Below are 21,729 nucleotides of genomic sequence, written 5' to 3' on the forward strand. Positions count from 1 at the left end.
AAAGGCTCTTTGCTTACATTCAGACAACTGAAGAATTGAGGTTCTAAGGGCATGACTCATACAATATAGGACAAATGTCATAGGCCAACTATGCATAACACCTACATGGGCTGCTCAGCCACAGAAACCCGAGCCATGAAGCTCCCAGTGCACAATTTGTGTGCTGATTATAATACAAGAGGAGGTTTGAAACTATTGTTATGGAGGCATTGTTATTGAGGGCGTTGACTACTTACAGGTGATTATAAAATAAGAGGAAAGAAATTTTACAAAGTGATTGTTGCATAAAATTAGATCCACAGTAGAAAATAGTGAGCTCTTTAAAATGACCCACTGGTTTCCTAGTTATGTGTCTTCATGCTGATGTGCTGAATCTCATTCCAAACATTAGATCACTAGTCAAACTCTGCACAGTGACCTACACCGTGTGTACACACCAAACTAAACCGAAATGAGCACTTCAACTCTACCTGCAAGCTCACAAGCTAGCTAACACAGAATGGCACAAAACAGGTAATTTTATGGTGAAAGTAGACAACTTCAAGAATGCTTTTACAGTCAGTGCTTCTTAACTTAGTGCAAAGAGAGGCCAGTGAATTCATCCACCACTTATATACCTTGCATTTTGAAACCACACAACATAAGAAATATGGAGCCATAAACAGGGAATTTAGTCTTTCAACAAGGTGTAAGCTGATAAGAAGCATGCAGCTTCAACAGGAACAGCAAAAAGTTGTTTCTGTGAGCAAACTCTCAAAGTGATGGAAATGTAAAAAGTTTCATTATAGACTAATTTGTGTGATTTTGTGTCCAGCACATTTAATATCTTTGGGATAAAAATAAACCCATGTCAACAAATTACACTATACTGCTAAAAATATTTGCTTGTCTACCGTCACATGGAACGAGGTCTTCTGGGAAGGCTTTCCACAAGGTTTAGGTGTGTGTTTATGGGGATTTTTGACCATTCTCCCAGAAGTCTATTGTGAGGTTGTGAGGTCAGACACTGATGTTGGACAAGAAAACCTAGCTCGGAGTCTCTCGGAGTCTAATTCATCCCAAAGGTGTTCTGTTAGTCAGGACTGTGCGCAGGCCATTCAAGTTCTTGACTCCAAATTCAGTCATACACGTCCCTATGGGCCTTGCTAGACCTAGCAGTCTGCAAGCCTAGGTGCTTGATTTTATACACCTGTGACATTTATTCAATAATTTGGATGGCTGAGTGATTGCTGAGTGACTGCACAAACATACATATACTATATTTATATATATACGTTATCGTGATCCTAAGTGATTCTTAGTAAAACTTAATCTGACAGCTCTGGATCTTAAATGAATAATTGTTTCAAATGACACATTTTTCACTAGATTTCTCCAATTTCTTACAATCTGGCTGTGCAGGTGTTCATTTAGACCTCCAACTCGTACTATTAACAATGGACAACATAACCGGGGAAAAAAATGCATGCAACTACCGACCTTTTTCTTGTTGGTTGGGCAAATGTAGAAACTTGTCACCACAATGGTTGTTCCTGGCATCAGGTTGAGTTTGGTGTAGGTGGTGCCATAGTCAGAAGACCTAACAAAATTGCAGGCGAAAAACAAGAACAGGTACAAGTTAGTCTGGAAACATTTAAGAGCATTTTTTTCATAGTTTTCCTTTTGCAGTAATCCCATGAGAGGTAGGCAAAGATGCCTGGGAAAGCAGCTGCTTATTCTCTCAAACTGTCCTAAAGGTATTGTATCAGTTCTGTTCACCATATCGCTACTTTGCAGTCTGTGGTCTGAGCCAAGTGACAAATCAGAAACGGCTGGGAAACCTGTCATTGCCACAGTGGTGTAAAAACACCCTTGGGCTAGCGATGAAGTCCTGACCAATCCTTAAATCTGGCAGCTTTAGCAGGAGGTAGGGAGTGCTATGTGCGGTCAAGAGTGATAGTTACAGTAGCTGGATCATTTCTCCAGCCCCGCTCAGACATACCCACAAAGCACAGTGAAAGTGATTGTTTGTGACAGGTTTTGACAAATGATGCAGGTTTCAACTTGACAAAGCTTAAGGGGGCTTAACTCTTTTATGGATAATTAATGTCTTAAATTTCTGTCAGGAAGGAAAAGATAAACAAAACTAATACAGGAGATTTTCCCCTCTACTTTATTATGTAGACAAGGTAAATTAAGGTTTAAGACACTGGTTTGAGTAAACAGAACACAAAACAAGTGTACATCAGACAACTTTCTAGGCTTCAAAAACAATGCAAAGCATACAGGAAGAAAGATGCTACAGCATTTAGCTGGAGGTTGAGGGTTCAACAGGAGGGAGCCTTGAAGAAGAGGACTTGATGAAAGAGAATGATGAGCTAGCACGTCAGCCTGGTTAAGGATGAGAGGATTTACTCCTTTGCGCAGTGGGACATCAACCACTGACAGACACTCACACACACAGTAAGACACATACACCCGAAGCTCTGCCAAGCCATTCAGCAATCAGCTCTCCCAGAGTGCTCTGATACAGCTGGAGAAAATGGAGTGGCATAGCAGGGGTGAGCTATTTCTCTGTGGTGAGCTGGCAAGTGTTTTCATCTTCCTCGTTGGCCCGTGTGCCATATTTAACCCTGGATCACTTGAAGGACATGAACAGATCTCGTGCTGATGGCTGTGCTAGCAGCAGAGCTCTGTGCTTATCACAAAAACCCAGTTGTAGATGGAGTAAAGGCCTGCTAGGCCTGGTGAGCAGAGGTCCTCTCAGAGGGTGGATAATTTGGGTGTAAGTGCAAAAACCACATTAACTAGTCACATTAAGTCCTAATTAGCAAGAAGGATGATGATCAGCACTTTATAAACAGTGCTCGGAGAATCTGTTTAAACCATTTGTTCACGCACATTCATTGCCCTCCTTTAAGGAAGACTCTAGATTCCATTTGTGCCTGTCAACATATGAAAATCTACTTACAAAGAATCAAAAGATGCTGCAGATCCAACTGCTAGGAAGGCATTCAGTAACATTTCCAAGTGCTTTGTATGTGACAGGTAAGAGATAGGTTGTTACCCAGCCTTTAGAGCTGGGTGAAAATATATCTGGTCACTCTTGATATTGAAGCTGAAATGAATGCTAGTGCATAAGAATTGGAATGTTATTCTTGTATTTCTGCAGGAGTGAAAACTCGGTCCCACAAGATTTCCTATGCTCTGTTGATAAACACATTAGCAAAATGTGTTGTGTTGTGTCTTTCTATAAAGACACAACACATTTTGCAACTCATTTAGACTGATGCTTCTTCTGTAAGAGATCTGTAAGAGATCTGTACTTCTGTTAGAGATCTGCAGAAATCCCCTTAGCTGCTGAACATTTGATAAGGATAACTTTAAAAACCTAAAATTGTCTCCTTAAAATGACATTACAATGCATCTACACTTTTTGCCAAGAGCACTTTGATTCAGTTCAATTCAGGTATATTTATATAGCACCAATGAGGGAAGCTTATCTGTTTACATACCACAAATCATAGCAAAAAATAATGTAAATCATAAAAAAAAATCAGCTTCATTTGGATAATCACCTTCTCCACAATAAGAGGAGAATACATCAACTCTATTACTGTACTGGGTATTACTTCTCCATTTAACACAGAGGCCTCCAAAACCTCCTTATTACACATTTATAGTGCTTCATTAGCCAGGGTGTAATGAAAGGCCAGAGCTGGGGTGGGCATTCTGCCCAGAAATACAACTCAACATATGGACCTTGACTGTCCCTTGTCCCCTAGCTTTTTTGTCCTCAATACCCTGTTTTGCCCAGCATCTGTTACAATGAACTTTTTTCTTTCCATATATCTTCCATCTGATGTTAAAGATTAAAGGTATGGACTAATTTTTGTCAAATGCTCAAATTACATGTGTTTATTAATTTAACATAAACACACGTCAAATGATCCAAGGAGTACAGCTCTCTCTAGCTGGAGTGCACTGACAAATCCTCCAATCACAATGAAACATTAAGACATTCTTATGAATTATGAAGTATAAACAGGTATATTTCACCTAGGTTTACATTCACAGATACCCTGAGCCAGTTAGGTTAGGGTACTGCATTTGAACTGGCTGCACCTCTAAGCAGTTATTTAAGAAGTTATTGAAATTCTGAAAGTCTAACAACAGGCCATAGAAACTATACATATAGAATCATAAGTAAAATATCACAAAAGTGCTTCAAAGTTTGGCTATTTTTAGTGCCAAAACAAAAAAGTAAGAAAAGGCAACTTAAAAACAAAAAAACTAATCTGAGGAGTCATGAGGCAAAGATATGTCACTTAGGCTACATTCACACTGCAGGCGAAAGCGCATCAAATCCGATTTTTTTGACCCTATGCGACCCATATCCGATCATGGTATGACAGTGTGAACGGCACAAATCTGATATTTTCAAATCCAATCTGGGTCACTTTCGTATTTGGTACTGAATCCGATACATATCCGATGTTTCAGAAAGCGACTGCTGTGTGAATGGTCATGTTGCATTAAATCCATCTTTTACGTCACTGACACAAGACAGACGCCAATTATCAGCGCCGGAGAAGCACCCGATAGGACATCGCGAACGCTTCCTGGCCATCCGGTGAAAGTGCTGGGAAGACAACGTTGGAGAAATGTTAACATTTTATTTGTACTGTATAACCTGCAGATTCTGACAGAAATCTGCAGCTATACTTTGAAGCACCGCTCCTCTCTAAAACAGCAATAAGGATAATTATTAGGTTATTTACATTATTATGTAATAACTTAAAGCAAAAATTGGGAAACGTGAAGTCCGAAGTCTTTATATTAAGGGCCATCAGTCAAACAATATTGTTTGCTCTGGGTCTAAACAGAGCGTGTTGTGTGTGACATCTTCTTTTGCGCATGCGGGCCGCTTTGAGCGTTCACACTGGAGCGCGTTTGCGGTCGCATTTTATTTGTAGTGTGAACGAGCAGACAAAAAGATCGGATTTGATCAAAATATCGGAATTGAGCATTAAGACCTGCAGTGTGAACGTAGCCTTATAAAGCTAATATAGAGGTTGGGTAGGGGTTAGAGTGTAAAGTCAGCTGTCTCAGCACCTTACATGCTGAGAATAATGATGTTGAGTTAATAGGAGAGCTCATTTTATACTGTCTACCACCAAGACCTCTGGATTAATAGACTAGTAGAGAGCTATTGTAGATTAATGAGGAATAATTACTTTTAAACAGAGTAGGAAGCTGATGAGAAGAGATATGGACGAGGACAGGGAGCAGGAGAGGGGAGAAGAGTTGAATGAGAAAATGAAAAAAGTTTAATCTGTGGTACTCAGTGTAGCCCTCAGTCCTGGCAATTTAATATTAACAGAAAAGTAGGATATCAAGGCACACGCTGACACAAAATAGTCATTAATATTACCCTTATGTTATTTCATGTCCAAGTCTTCATGTCAAACAGCATAACTGTGAGAAAACATTCATTTTTGATATGCAGTACAAAGGCTTAAACAAGTTGCCGCAGACACAAGACAATTGGTAGAAGGCAAATAGCTGAAATAATAACAGCAGAAAAACGGAAACTACTATAAAACAAGAGTGGAATATTAAAAAAAAACAAAAGGGGAGAGAAGGGAAATGTCTGCGAGAATGAATGTGACAGTGACAGACACTACGGGTGAAATTGTATTTTCCTTGATCTGCTTGAGAAAACAGAGAAATGTGGAAGCACTTTAGGGTGGCGACAGGTGCTGATTCAGATTTAATGTCCTAATATGTCAAGGTTGCTCCCAGCGCTTGACATCTCAGGAAAGAAAAATTGAGTGTGTCAAGAAAATGTCTGATGCAATGGAATACCAAAATATAGAGAGCACAGGAGAATGGATATAAGGAAATGGATTCATGATAAATCCATCTAAAGATCTTCAAAGTGTTAGCTGGTGAGGCGTTATGATGAATATGCGACAGAAGGAAATGCATCCTTCAAGGCTTTTCTCTTCTGAATTCACATGCATTTGGCGAAACATCTGCTGTCTAAGAAGAACTAAGCTAATAAATAGCTTCAAACAAAGCTAACGAAGAACAGAGCAGTGGGTTGGTGTATTAAAGGTTAGCTATAGACATATACAGTAGTTGGCTGAGTCTCATCATGCTGTTCAGTGTCTGATTTCTGCTAAGACAGACAGATACCGTCAGTCTGAATCAGGTCTGGAAAGCCTGATGGCCAGACTGTTAGGGCTGATGACACTCATCACTGATTGGCTGACATACAGATTTCCCAGAGAGGCTAACTGAGGGCAACGTCCTCTGACAAGAGGATAGGATTGAGATGGATCTTAGTTTAGTATAGAATATGTCACAGTTTCAAGTCTTACACCACAGAAACACAAGAAAAACTCTGCAGTGCATTATGCAGTTGCTCTGTTGACAAATCTGATGAAGTATGAGGATAAATTTGCTTCCTTACCAGAGTATCACTAACTGACGCTATCAACTGCATCCTACTGTATGAGAATTTGTGCCAAATTTAATCTAGAGCAGGTTAAAGTTTGGGTCATGAGCGATCATTGTGATCGTAAGCGTTGCTATTTTTCGTTTTGAAAGAGTAGAGAATTCATGCGAGATGGGAGCTTTTGATTTATCGCACTAAAGGTAATTGCCATGAGTGGTGTCAAAGAATACAGCAGAGAGCGAGTCACCATTAGTGTTAAAACTGATTTACTGGTTTAAAGTAAGCCATCAAATACCAATGGGCAGATTGAGCTTTCAACAAGTGCAATCACATTTTATGCTTTCAGATGATAAATGGAAAAATTACTGTTTCATGACACAGCTTTATGGACGATAAAAGTAAGATGTATGAACAAGAAACGTAGTGGTGGAAGTCGGGGTTGGGGTTGTCAGCGTCACACATGGACAGGTCAGTAGTGTTATCGCCCATTCTACTTTAAAAAGGAACCGTCTACTCGACTGTCATTTGTCTGTTTATTTTCGCTTCTTTTTGCAGCAGTAGAATGGCTGAGGATGATAAAGCTCAGGGAGTCTCAGGTGTACCCTGGACAAAGGTTTTATGGCCATCTGCTATGGCCTGATTGTGTCAAAGCCTTGGTTTATTGACTGCAGAATAGACTGTAGAATGAAATAGCACGTCTTTCAGAGATCTACTCCGCTCAGATATACAGAAAATAGAGAAATTGAGTAGAGAAGTTGTGCTGTGGCAAAACTTTACATGTATAAAAGAATGGATTTTTTAAAAATATTTGTCTTTGAGTGTTTTTGGTGAGCTGCAAAGTCAGACAAATGCAATTTAACACTCAGTCTTTTGGTGTTACAGCTACCAGAAAGCCGGGGAAAGTGTGAACCTGTTTTGACAGGGAAAGCAAAAAGACAACTGGTCTTGTTATGACAGTGGCAGACGTGTCAACCAGACTGGCCACAAATCATAAAATCATAAAATGACAAGTTGAACTGTCTACAGAAAGGTGTTAACAGACACATAAAAACCCTAAAAGATCAATCAATCTTTAAACCGCAGGCTTTTAAGATGGTGGTATTATGTTAAAAGCATCTGCTTGACGTTGCTGTATTTGCTACTTATACACTAATTTTTAACCTTCTTCTAATTTCCTACTTCTAAAAAGTGAGATTATTGTACTCATTGTAAAAAATCTTAGAAAAATGGTGATCAACCAAATATTTATTTGCTGAAATGCTAGTCTATGCATGTATTACTTATAGTTTAGACTGCTGTAATTCATTGTTATTATGTTTTTCTAAAAATTTCTTTAAAAAGCCCTTAGCTGGTCCAGAAGGATGTAGCAAGAGTACAGGGACTAGAAAGATATTTACTTTTCTCCAGTGGCTACCTATTAAATCCAAAATTAGATTTAAAACCCTTCACCTCTCATAAAATGTCTTGAATAATCAGGTCCCATTTTATCTTAAAGGCTGATAGTACCATATTGAGAGCACTAGAATGGGAGCCATTCAGATTTCAGCTGCCTCTTCTATGGAGCTAGCTTTCAGTTTAAGAAACACTCCCCTCTCTCCTTTTAGGTCTAGTCTTAAAGCATTCGTTTTTGCTAAAGCTTGTAGTCAGGGCTCGACAGGATGCCTTGAACCCATCCCTTAGTTACACTGCAATAGGCTAAGGCTGCTTCACTCCCTTCTTTAGCTCTCTCAATATTTATACACCACTATTACATTTAATCACTGGTAATTAATTTTAAAATCGTATGTGTGTCTGTTGTAATGTCTCCCACCGGTGTGCTTTCCCCTGAATCTAGTCTTCTCTTACATACATGAAGTTACACAAACACTGGGGTTGGAGAACTGGAAATGCAGGTGGTTGGGTCTGTGTTTCCACAAGCCCCGCTAGTTTAGAAACTTATTCTCATTAACAACAAAAACAAGACGGACATCTTTTACTTGCTAGCAAGGGAGGCCCCGGCCGGTGTCTCAGAAAGCACTCTGAATCCTACCGCAGACTGACCCCAACAACAGCCTCCGCTGCCTTTTATTGGGAAAACAGTTCACACAATACACATCACAGCAAAAGCACCTCCCACCGTAAACCCCCAAATGGTTCTAAGACAAGAAACAGAATCTTCACAAGGGATGTGTCTACAATAATCCTAAGTGGCTGGAGAGGTGGTCAGAGACAAAGGAACGTCTTGATCCTATAGATTGATCTAAGACCTTACAAATTTAAGAAACACAATGACAACATTCAACAATTAGACTTAACACAGGTTGCCTGGCACTAAATACCCCTTTGTGCAACCCAGTATCATAGCAAAACTTATAATAGATAAGCTAATCAACTGTCTTTATTTTATGCACCTGGGGAAAGAGATATTGTATTTCAAACCAACATGACAACAATCACAATAGTAACAATACACCTATATTCAGTAATTGTACTACATTAAATGTACAACCTCAATTCCAATGAAGTTGGGACGTTGTATAAAATGTAAATAAAAACAGAATACAATGATTTGAAAATCCTTTTTAACCTATATTCAATCGAATACACTACAAAGACAAGCTAATGTTCAAACTGATAAACTGTATTGTTTTGCAAATTTTCACTCATTTTGAATTTGATGCCTGCAACACATTCCAAAGAAGCTGGGACAGGGGCATGTTTACCACTGTGTTATGTCACCTTTCCGTTTAACAATACTCAATAAGCGTTTGGGAACTGGAACTGGGGTTGTACTATCGACATGGCTAGATACCACAGGTTCATGACAGAGATTTTCCTTCTCTCATCCTTTACTTCCCAAAAACACCATGAAGAACATTTTGGATTTTAAGTTACACCTGTCTACATGCCGTCAAAGTGCCATTTGATGTCCCAGACGGTCATGTGGATTGCAGCAAAGAGAACATGGATGATAATGCACTGCTTTGTCCTGTTTTGGATAGAATATGAGTAGGCACTTGTAGATACATATCTGATCTGACAGTTGCGCACACTGCAAGATGAAGGCTCCATCTCGCAAGTTATTGTTTATGCTTTATGATGAGAGTAATTTAGCTCATTTGCATTAGAATCAAAACACATAGTAGCAGAAGTTTGTAAGATGTGGGTTACATTTGTGTTCAGGTTAGTTACTAATGCCTGAGCAGCAATTAGCAATTTCATTTGGAAGAGCCTCCTACACTGCAAGTAGTCTGAGCAGGCAGTTAGCCAGGATACAGTGATTCATGCTTAGTAAGGGCACTTCACAGTGGCGGATAGTCTCTTGAAGTGCACAAAATCACTGGAGCATAGATATCAGCAGCAGAGTACTGCTGCCACTTGAAAAGCTGCTTATGGAAGTCTCCTGACAGGCCACTCTGCATCTACCTTTCTTGTTTATATAGCGAAAATGACATAATATTATAACAAATACATCACCAACAGATTGCACTTAATTAGGCAGTTTTCTTAAGAGGCTACTTTTATATTACACCACTGAACCTGTTCTTTCCCAGGCTCTGTGGTGACTGAATCACTGGCCTTTCTCTGTCAGTTGTAATGAGTTTCTTTGCAGCCTTTTGAGTAAAACCCCTTGAATAAAATAATAATCAATCTGCTACTATCAACAAAGGCTGTGATAGCACATGATGAAAAAAATAAATCACAAAAAAAGAATCCTTCATAAATTACTTTCAGGACACCCATATGGAAAAGATATATATAAATCTTATAAAGTTTGCATCTGTCTTGTGTGAAAAGCATGAAAGAGTGAAAACAGATATAAGATCCCTTGAAAAAGTATAAATAAATAAAACTTGTATGTTTTGGATACTTACTAAAACAATATATGAAAGTGGCCACTTTCATGAGTAAAACATGAAAGCCTTATATGATTATATGAAGTAGGCCAAATCTGATGCAAGTTTTTTCTATTTCTTTTCCATATGGGCAGGCTTGAAATTTCTCTAGCAAGATATCTACAAGGATGCACATATTATATGCCCATATTTAGATCATTTCCCTTAAGAAAGGAGCTGAAATGGTTATAACACCCATAAAAAAGAAATATGTGTGTGTGTATATATAAAACACTGTACTATCAAGAGAAATAACCACACTCCCTGGATCCCATCGGCAAAACTCCTCTCCCAATGAGCATAATTAGCAAAAATGGAAACACACAAATCCTTAAAGAGCGTTCAATTCTCCAGCACACATTTGGGATTTCTGATGATGGATATGGACTATTATGCTTATCATAACAGTCCATATCAGGTTGCTATGGAGGTGCCTGTTATGGAAGACGACCAGTTAACTCCCTCAGTACGGCAGAAATAACATAGAAATTCAACCAAGATAAACAGCATTGTATTTGGATGGTGGTAATAACTTTTCATCTACACGCAATAAGTCCTCCAACATGAACATTAATATAGGTTTAAGCAGCAGAATATCGGCCAGTGGTTAAAGATGTCTAGAGTTTGTGGCTTTATAACTCTGTTGCAGAGTTGCAGGTGGAATACATCTGTACTATACTCATTTTTATTTATTGTGTGGATGCTTTAAGCATCCACACTATTGAGTTCCTGTTTCTCTTTATTCTTTATTATTATTATTCTTCAAGTTGCTCGTTTTTCGTCCTTTAACTACTTCCACAATTTTTGTGCTATTTTCACCGTTCAAATTTTAAACTATTCTGCTATTTCTGCTAATTTGCGCTATGATTTTTGCTATTTTTTGCTATTATACTTTTTAAAATATTCCACTTTTTTCCTTTAATTTGTCCCATTGAAATGAATGGAAAACTTCCAAAATTCTGCTAAATTTTGCTTGTTTTTGAAACTTAACTACTTCCTCATACTTTCGCCTAGAAAAACCATTCAAACTTTAAAATGTTCACAAATTATTGGGCTATTCATGTATGATTCAGCTTTTTCAAATCTTTTACCGTTTTACTTTTATGCCTCTTAAAGTTTTCAGTTGCAAAATTGTGATTTTTCACAAAATACATGCGTTGTTATGGTTGCTATGCTCTTGGCTTCCAGTGTGACACTGAAGCTTTTGCAGTCTTCTCTTCATGTCCGAACAACTTCTTGCTACTTGCTCATTTTTCACTCAACTTCCACAAATTATACATCAAAACGTAGGTATTTTTGCTGGCTTTCAGAACATGTCACTATCATTGTTGTGGGATTTATAGAATTTTGGCAAATCTCCTCAGACCAGCACAAGGTCTCAAAACTCTCCATATAAAGTCAATGGAGAGCTTGTTCAAAATCATCGCTGGATTTCTGTAATGAGAGGCATATTCGAATCGTCATATCTCCTTAACGAAGCGACTTTAAGACATGAGGCTTGTCCCCGAATATCTTCAGACACTCCTGACGCTCACAATTCAAGAATTTCTTTCTCACCTATTACCGTTCTGAAATGAGTTGGACTTGTTTGAGGGTAGGAAATTCGTCCTTCGCTCAGATTTCTTCAGATTTCAAACTGTGGAAATGAACCACTTTTTTCTCTCGTCATAACTTTTTGTTGGATTTCCACAGAGACCTGAAAATTTCCATGACTGTTCACCAACGCCTGCTGTCTCTTACGGTGAAAGAATGATATCGATACTCCAAATAGATTTAGAGTTACAAAGCGTTGTTTGAGGGCAAGTCAAGGCAGTTTTTGCTTCGCTCTACTCAGTTATGGTACATTAGAAGTCAAATATCTTTAATAATTCATATTTTAATGATAAATTGTCAACACTGGAAGATTCCCCCATCTCTTCTGAACAAAACGGTGTAAGAATGACCGCTCTAGCCCCTACGGTTAGGAAATTATAGTCATTTGTTTGAGGGGAGTCCTCACTATGAGAAATAGACTGTAAAAATCCTGTGTCTCTCTGTGTGCTGCAGTCACCAGTTTTGGCGGGAAAAAGTACACAGCCTCTCTGATTGGTGGATTCAAATTCAGCAGCTCCCAGGCTGACCTAGAAACTTACTTCTCTCTCCCTGTGTGTGTGTGTGTGTGTGTGTGTGTGTGTGTGTGTGTGTGTGTGTGTGTGTGTGTGTGTGTGTGACAGAGAGAGAGAGAGAGAGAGAGTGAGAGAGAGAGAAAGCCTTTTAATGGGATGATCTCATTATAAGATTCAAATTCAATATATTTAGACTGGTTGACTGAATTGGATCTTGTGTGTGTGTCTCTCTGTGCATGTGTGTTTCCTTATGTGTACATATTTGTGATTGTGTGGCTGTTATATCTTTTTTTGCTGATTTTTTTTTCATTTAACAAGTATATTTGAGGGACCCTCAGCATGTTCAGCATTTTTTCAGCTGTCCATTTTGCTTTTCCAATTTTTCTGTTTAACTTATTACTATTGTGCTAAATCATACTATTTCTGCTATTTTATAAGATTTGTGCAAAATATAGTATTTCTGATTATTTATAGTTTTTCTACTAAATCATAGTACAGTATTTCTGCTTTTTATAGGATTTGTGCTAAAACATAGTATTTCTACTAAATGTAGTATTTATGCTTAATCATACTATTTCTGCTTTTCATAGAATTTGTGCCTAATATAGTATTTCTGCTAAATTACAGTATTTATGCTTTTTATACTATTTGTGCTAAAACATAGTATTTCTATTAAATGTAGTATTTATGCTTAATCATACTATTTCTGCTTTTTATAGGATTTGTGCCTAATATAGTATTTCTGCTTTTTATAGGATTTTTGCTCAAACATAGTATTTCTACTAAATGTAGTGTTTATGCTTAATCATACTATTTCTGCTTTTTATAGGATTTGTGCTTAATATAGTATTTCTGCTAAATTATAGTATTTCTGCTTTTTATAGTATTTCTACTAAATGTAGTGTTTATGCTTAATCATACTATTTCTGCTTTTTATAGGATTTGTGCTTAATATAGTATTTCTGCTAAATTATAGTATTTCTGCTTTTTATAGTATTTGTGCTAAAACATAGTATTTCTACTAAATGTAGTATTTATGCTTAATCATAGTATTTCTATATATTTCTGCCAGGTCCCCAGGCAGCCAATCCTCTGTGAGGACTGAGACATTCAAATTTTCAAATCAGGGCCTGCACGGTTTCCCAGCCAATCATATAAGTGTCCTGAGGCATTCAAATTTGCATATTGGGGCCTTCGTGGCTTCTAAGCCAGCCAATCATATCTGAGGGCTGAGGAATTCAAATCCACAAATCAGGTTCTGCACGGCTTCCCAGCCAGCCAATCATATATGTGGTCTGAAACATTGAAATTTGCATATTGGGGAATTTGTGGCTTCTAAGTCAACAAGTCATCCATGTCATATATCTCTAAAAATTCATATTTTAATGATAAATTGTCAACACTGGAAGATTCCCCCATCTCTTCTGAACAAAACGGTGTAAGAATGACCGTTCTAGCCCCTACGGTTAGGGAATTATGGTCATTTGTTTGAGGGGAGTCCTCACTATGAGAAATAGGCTGCAATAATCCTGTCTCTCTCTGTGCTGCGTGTGTAAATAGATGCTCCTGTTTTGGCGGGAAAAAGTGCACAGGCTCTCTGATTGGTGGATTCAAATTCAGCAGCTCCCAGGCTGACCTAGAAACTTACTTCTCTCTCCCTGTGTGTCTGTGTGTGTGTGTGTGTGTGTGTGTGTGTGTGTTTGTGTGTGACAGGGAGAGAGAGAGAGAGAGAGAGAGAGAGAGAGAGAGAAAGCCTTTTAATGGGATGATCTCATTCTAAGATTCAAATTCAATATATTTAGACTGGGTGACTGAATTGGATCTTGTGTGTGTGTCTCTCTCTGCATGTGTGTTTCCTTATGTGTACATATTTGTGATTGTGTGGCTGTTTTAGATTTTTTTGCTGATTTTTTTCATCTAACAAGTATAGTTGAGGGACCTTCAGCATGTTCAGCATTTTTTCAGCTGTCCATTTTGCTTTTCCAATTTTCCTGTTTAAGTTATTACTATTGTGCTAAATCATACTATTTCTGCTATTTCATAAGATGTGTGCTTAATATACTAGTTCTGCTTTTTATAGGATTTGTGCTTAATATAGTATTTCTGCTTTTTATAAGATTTGTGCTTAATATAGTATTTCTGCTAAATGTAGTATTTATGCTTAATCATACTATTTCTATATATTTCTGCCAGGTCCCCAGGCAGCCAATCCTCTGTGAGGACTCAGACATTCAAGTATACAGATCACAGCCTGCACGGCTTCCCAGCCAGCCAATCATATCTGAGGTCTCCCGTTTCCTCTCTCGTCATATCTCAGCGACAGATGTACAGAGAGCAATGAAAATCGCAGTCAAAGTACACCAAAGTCCGCTGATTCAGCCAGTAGAAGAATTATGCTTCTTGTCCACCTAGTTTTTGAGTTACACACTGTTTTGTAACTCCAAAAAACGGCGTTTTTCAGCTCTCACCGCGATCTAATTCTGACTGCTCATCACCCTGTTTTTCAATGCAGCTCCTGTCTTTCCCAGTGGTGCAGTTGGTAATGACATGGGTCTGCAAGCCAAAGATTGTGGGTTCGATTCCACCTTGGTCAACATGTTTTTTTCCCTACAAATTAATACACTGTCACAGACCAGTAATTCATATTCATCATTTATTACAATTCTGCAAACTTTTATGATTTTACCAGCTTTTCTAATATGGACCTCACATTCTTGTTAACACTCCATGGCACAAATACGCTTCCCTTTAGGCTCTGTGTGTGTGTGTGTGTGTATCAATATTTCTCACATTTTAAAGTATTACTCCTCCATAATTGTATTTCTGTTAAATCAAAGTACTTTTACTACATCTTAGTACTTCTGCTCAATCATAGTATTTTTGACAAATCATGATTTTTGTGCCAAATCATAACATTTGTGTTATGTTAAAGTATTACTACTAATTGGAGGAATTTCTGTCATGTTACAGTATATGTGCTAAATATAGTATTTCACCCAAATCATACTATTTCTACTATATTATATTTTTCTTTCTAAATACAGTATTTCTGCTATGTTGTACTATTTTTCTAAATCATAGTGTTTCTGTAATGTTTAAGTATTTTTGGCTAAATATATTCTTTCTGCTATCTTATACTATTTCTCCTAAATTCTTGTATTTTTGAGAAGTTATCATGTTTCTGGTAAGTTACAATATTTCTGCTAAATTCTGCTATGCTATTGTATTTCTGCCAAGTATTATGTTTCCTCTAAGATATTGCAGTTCTGCTAAGTTATTCCATTTTAGCAATGTTCCTTTGCTTCTGCAAAGTTTTTACAATTTCTGCAACTTTTCAGCTTTTTCAGCTACTTTTTGCATGCAGCTTCAGCTTTAAGCATCCACACTGCATTTTCGCAGGAAATGCAAATTTTTCTAGTTTTATTTATTTTTGGGGTTGGTACTTAAGATTAGACATACATTACCTGCACCTTTAAAAAAAAGTCAAGTGTAACGTTTATATATGTATTCCCTGTAAAAGGGCGTTTCTCATTATTTTAGGATTTAATGTTGCACCTTGGGCTGAGTTTGTTTTTTTCCTATGCAGATTTAGTTTGGATTGTGAAACCCTTAAATGCATTTTTATAATACCGTTAGCAGTTGTTAGAATACTGAATATTTTTACAGCCACGCTAGCAGTGTGCTTGTAGCATATTGGTCCATCATTTTGATCCAGGTATTTCATAATACTTTTTTACACAAAAAAGAGAGATATGTGAGCTTTTAGTAAACCTTATTACATGTGTATTGTGACTTTCCAATTTTCAAAATTTGAAAGTTGGTTATTGACTGCAGAACAGATTGTAGAGTTAAATAATTTAATGCCAGAAAAACATGCTTTTGTTCATTTGAAACTGTTTACACTTGGCATTGCTTTGACTTATTTTTTTTAGGATGTATAAGGTGTTGTCAGGACAAGCAAGCGGATAACTCAAAGCTGTGAGAACAGTGCCAGCTGATGGATTATGTGACCAGGAGATATTTTATTTTGTATTCTTATGATCACAGTTATAATCAGAAGTATCAATCATTAATCATTTACCATTGTTGAACCAGTTGACAGAATAATCTTTGAACCACATCTATGTTAACATTAATCTACACAGGTTATCAGTACTTTAATCAGTCTATTGTTGTTCTGTACTATTCATGTTATTTGCTTAAAGCTGTTTCACAGTTCTGTAATCACTCAGAAGCCTGTGGGTCCTGCTGGACCCTGCCTTAGTTCTATGTTCAGTTCTGCACGTACACAGGCCTTTAAAGTACATGCACGCTCTTATATAACACATGCATGTGTACACACACACTTAGTAAGAATAGGAGGGTCGTCTGAGGACAGTTTTCTGATAGATATACTTTCACAAAAGGCACGAATGTAATACACACTTGTTTTTCTCTAACAACTAACAGTTGATGTCCATATTAGGTAAACTCTCTGAACACGCCCAAACTGTTATCATTTCCAGTAAGGTCTGACTGTGTTACGTCATCATGGGTTATATAAGGATGGGGAGCTGTCCACTCTTTGGAGATCTGTGGCTGTACGCTTGTCTTCCCATGCTTCTGTCTTAGAAGTGTGTAATAAAATCACTATTTTTGACACCTACACGGACTCGGCTGTTTTTCCTTCTTACCCAAACTGAACCAGACGTAACAACTTGGTGCCGAAACTCCGGTTGGGGGAGAAGGGAGCTTGCAGCTATCGTGTGGGTGACAAACAGGGGCGAGGGCCAGCAGCCTATCTGAGTGACGCCAGGCGACATAAGAAAGGTGAGTGCCACCTGTTGATTTTTATCCAAAGGCGCTATATTGGAAGTTAAAACTAAATTTAATTAAATAATATTCACTCAGTCTGGGTTTCTGGTGTTTGTCCATAGTGATTTGTTTTGGGTAATTTGTGTTTAAAGTTTGGGGAACATTTGACTGATAAAATTTATTGCTGTTCATTGTGGGAGCGAATTTTAAGAGGTTTAAGAGGTTATATGAGGTTAAAATAATACGGTTTAAGGTGTGTGGAAACCGATGTGGGTGGCTGGATGCCAGCAGTCACCTGGGTAGTGTAGGGGATTTGATCCAATCGATTAGCAGAGACGGTCTCGGGCTTCAGATAAATGAAACTGGATGGCAGGGGTCCAACAGTGAGGCTTTTAAAACAAGTAAATTCGTTTAGGACTGAGAGCTAGGCTCTCTAAGAATGCAGTTGTTCAGCAGGTGGCACTGACCCCTAATCGCGGACGCGTGGTTAGGTTTTAGCCCGGTTTGGCCTCCCGCTGGGGACTTGGGACTCCCGGTTAATTGGCCAGGTAATCTACGAGTGATTGCCTTCTACTGCATTGATTGATCGACAGAGTTAGACTCGGCCGGGACCACACAACGTCGTTGGCCTGAGAGTTTTAAGTAAAGCTGAAGGCGTGGGTTTTCCTTGAAAAAGGAAAAGGGTCTCTCTCTGTCTCTGTGAGAGAAAAAAGGTGGGGGCCGAGTGAGCCCGCGGGGCCGAGCGGGTCCGCGGGAGCGAGCGTGTATGCTGTATAGAGGAAGAAGGGAGTGAGAAGGAGCGAGTGAAAAAAGTAACCGAGTATTTGGTGATTTTTTATTATTTCAGAGGCTCTGGGTAAGAGTTTTGACTATATTGATTTAATTCTGTGGTTTTGGAGTTGGTGACTTTAGCTGTGAGAGTTGTGAAAAGAGCAGGTTTTTCTTTTGTTGTGATGTTAAGTATAATTTCAATAGACTGTGAGTAATCGGTGTTTTTCGGCCTATTGTGCTGCGTGGAAGACACAGAAGTGTAGAAATGTTTGTGGTTTATCTTTGTTTGACGTTTTATATAGAGTTGGTTGATTCAGGGTGATTTCTCCCGTTTAAGGGAGGAGTTGGATTGTGGTTATGTTAAAGCTTTGCTGTAGGGGTATGAGTGTGAATTTGTGCTGGCTTCGCATGTTTAAATGGATGCATAGAAGTTTGTGAGTGAGAAATTGTTATGGTGGGGTTTAAAGTTAGTAAAGAGTCAAACAACGCCCACTGTTTTAAAAAGGCCCAAAACATCATAAAAGACACCTCACATCCTGGCCACTCCCTGTTCGAACTGTTGCCCTAAGGCAGACGGTACAGGGCAATCAGAGCAAGGACTAATAGACTCAAACACAGCTGTTATCCTACTGCAATAACACATCTGAATACTACAAAAAATGTCCACCATGCCACTCTTGTGTTAATCTATGCACGGTCTGAAGCATGTGTGTGGGAATACTTAGTATTTTAAGTATTCTATCTATTTTATTTATTGAATTTTATTGTTTTATTTATATTTTGATATTGGTAGGGATGATGCAATGATCGGGGACCATTCTTAATTTCGTTGGTCTCATGACAATGACAATAAAGTTTCTGATTTTGATTCTGATTCTGAAATCAACCCTCCTCAAGAGTTCAATAATTTAGGCAGTTACATTTAGTATTTGTATAAACATATGTTTAGTGTCTTCATACAGGTGTTTTTTCTTAACCTGGAAACCTGAGTACGGCAGCAGAAGACAGGCCAAGCTTTGGCTAAAAATTCACGGCTGGACACCAGAGTTGTCCCCACCCCTCCCGGAAAAAAAAGAGAGAATATAGTTTTAGGCAGGTTTTCCTCGCTGAACTGCTCTGGGTGCTGTGTCCCTGAATCTCACCAGTGTTAACCTCTGGCGGAAGACATGGAAAAAAGGAAAAGATGTTCCTGGTAAATGACTGAAACAAATAAAACCACACACAACCAGAGAAAGGTATGAGAAGTGTGAGGAACAGACACATGTGCGTGTTAGAGAAATGCCTCGTTTGAGAAAAAGTTAAATTAACCCATATACAGACGCACCCATACATGCAATGAAGAAACAGCTTACATACATGTGCACGTACATGCAAGGTTAAAGTAGCGACACTTAACATACACCTGTTTTTAAATGATATAGTTTATACACTACTGACAAATAAACTCTCTGGGTTGCAAGACAACAACTTAACGTCAAAAGACAAAGACACTGGTCTGATGATTAAGTGAGGATACGACAAATTTAGTGGTTAAATTGGGACATGTTTTTGTTGATTGTTTAAGACAAATGACTACTGAATGGTAGAAAATTCCTTTTTAGGTTTCTAAACAGGATCTTAAGAATTTTAACACGTACCTGTGTTGTCCTGTCAACTTGAGGGGTTATGAGTTGATTATATGGTGAGAAAAAACAAAAAAGGGGGGAGAGGAGACCTCGTTGTTTTTCCTGTTCATTTTCCTGTTCGCCTGTTTTGTTTTGTTTTTGTTTTTTCTGAAAGCCGAAGCTGACCTGGACTCCTACCCTCCCCTCTACCATCGTTGCCCTCTCCGCGACCATCTTTGACCCTTTGACCCCTGAAGGCCACAGCAGCTGGACTCACAACAACAACTTGAGGATGTCAACAGTGCTGCAAAAAAGCGATCTCATGCAGCAGAGACGGAGAGCACTAAACCTAAAGCCCGTTTCACTACACGGGGGAAATTCCCAGACTGCGTCAGCTGACAGAGCTGTGACGAGACGCGCATTAAGCCCGGAGGAAAAGGGAGGGTGAGCAAAAGAATGCTGACCTCTGAGAAGAGCCGAACAGCAGAGCTGCAGAAGGCCGTGGAGCAAAGTAAGGACAACATAAACAGACTCCAATCTGACGTGGAAGGAAAAGACTCTGAGGTTTTTGCCCTCAGTAAGAGCTCAAGGCATCAGAGCAGAAATTGAGCATGGCTCCGGAGGAGCTGGCTGCTAATTGAACTCATCAGTCAGACGTGGAGTTTCACGTACAGGACTTGTAATCAGGCGGAAGCTTGCTGGAGCAGGAGGTCGTCAGACTTGACGCAAAGCTCCAACAGCAGGAGTAAACCCTGAAAGAGCTACAGAAGCAAAAGGGTCAAGTTACAAGGAGAAGATGCAGGCAGCTGCAACAACGGATGAAAACAGACCCAAAGAGGAGGGGAGGACCCCAGGGCATGCTTCAGGCCGCTGGTTTACCTAAACTACAGAACAGGAAGGTGATGAACACAAACATACACCAACACACAAACACACACTTCTGCATGCGCCGACTTAGAATGAAGAGAAACACACACATGAACACTTATGCACTCGTTGAGGGAGTGAAAACTGATACATACCCATGCACCAAAATCAAAATGTTGATTTAATTCACTAAGAAGTGACACACAATGCTCCAGCTGCTGCAATGAAGAATGCTTTACTGACAAAGGCTCAATGCTGCACACAACAAAGTCAAATATAGAATTTGCTATAATAATAAGCCCAGAGGGCATTTGTGTGGTCTGGGGAGCAGAGTCCGGAGCGGTTTGGTTATGAAAACGATGCCTGTGCGAGATATCTGGGGCTTAAGGCCTCGACTCAATTGTTTACTGTACACTAAAAAGAAAAGAAAACAGCCTGAGCAGTGGTGCAGAGTGAAAACGATGAATTAACAGTGTGAGTCTTATTTCAGAGCGCCACATCATTGTGATGGAGATTGAATAGAAGGAGGAACACACGGACAAAGAAGAAGAGAAAGGGGGGGCAGCCCTTGAACACGATTGCCTGAGGTATTAAAGTTCTGTACTAAATTCTGGTTTCCAGTGTGAGAAAAGTCACGCAGTGCCAGTAGTAGAGCTAGGTTGAGTGATGATTCTAAATTACTGTAAGTAAATTATCGTACACCCGTTCAAGTTTCATGATAACGGGGATCTAGACTTTGTTGAACCCTAGGCAATTTGAACAGGTAAGATTTGAGTGACCAAGTAGCAGTTGAATAAAAGTCATTGAATAAGTGTTGAAATAAACTGGCAGAATTAAGAGAATTAAGACATATCAAGAGCTCAAATGACTCAATATGGAAACGGTTCAATTTTGTTTCACGAACGCAAAACATATAGGTTTAGGAATATGAAAAGGTTGAGGTGGTGTTGATTTGACTCTGTGTAGGTTTAGGTGGGTATTTTTATTGATGGGAGGAATATTCAGTGACAAGTCCTAAGACCCGGGCGTTGGTATTTTTGTTTTTGTTATTTTTCATTTTATTTTGTTTTATATTTTGAACAGTGCACTGATTTTTGTTTGTGAATCTTTTCTTTAAGCAGATCTGCACATCGGAAATTACAAGCATTACACGTCGGCGAGAAAATTGTTGTAAGTGAGTTTCTCCGCATTGAAATGGGTTCTGGAGGAAACACTTGTGGGGACAATTAGAAATGAGAGTCCCTGTCTAAAAAAGGATTCAGCGAGGTAAT

At 38.7% G+C, this 21,729-nt stretch overlaps 1 protein-coding gene across 6 annotated transcripts in view; it reads right to left on the reverse strand.

The window, feature by feature from the left end:
* sorcs2 (sortilin-related VPS10 domain containing receptor 2) overlaps nucleotides 1-21,729 on the reverse strand; it is a 406,325-nt gene that overhangs the window by 238,020 nt on the left and 146,576 nt on the right. For all 6 annotated transcript variants that reach the window (XM_080876806.1, XM_080876805.1, XM_080876804.1 and 3 more), the window contains one exon: nucleotides 1,480-1,579. In XM_080876806.1, coding sequence (XP_080732932.1) covers nucleotides 1,480-1,579 — 100 coding nt within the window. The remainder of the gene's footprint in view (nucleotides 1-1,479; nucleotides 1,580-21,729) is intronic.

The sequence above is a fragment of the Rhamphochromis sp. 'chilingali' genome (genome assembly GCF_963969265.1).
Source record: "Rhamphochromis sp. 'chilingali' genome assembly, chromosome: 1".
Taxonomy (NCBI): Eukaryota; Metazoa; Chordata; class Actinopteri; order Cichliformes; family Cichlidae; genus Rhamphochromis; species Rhamphochromis sp. 'chilingali'.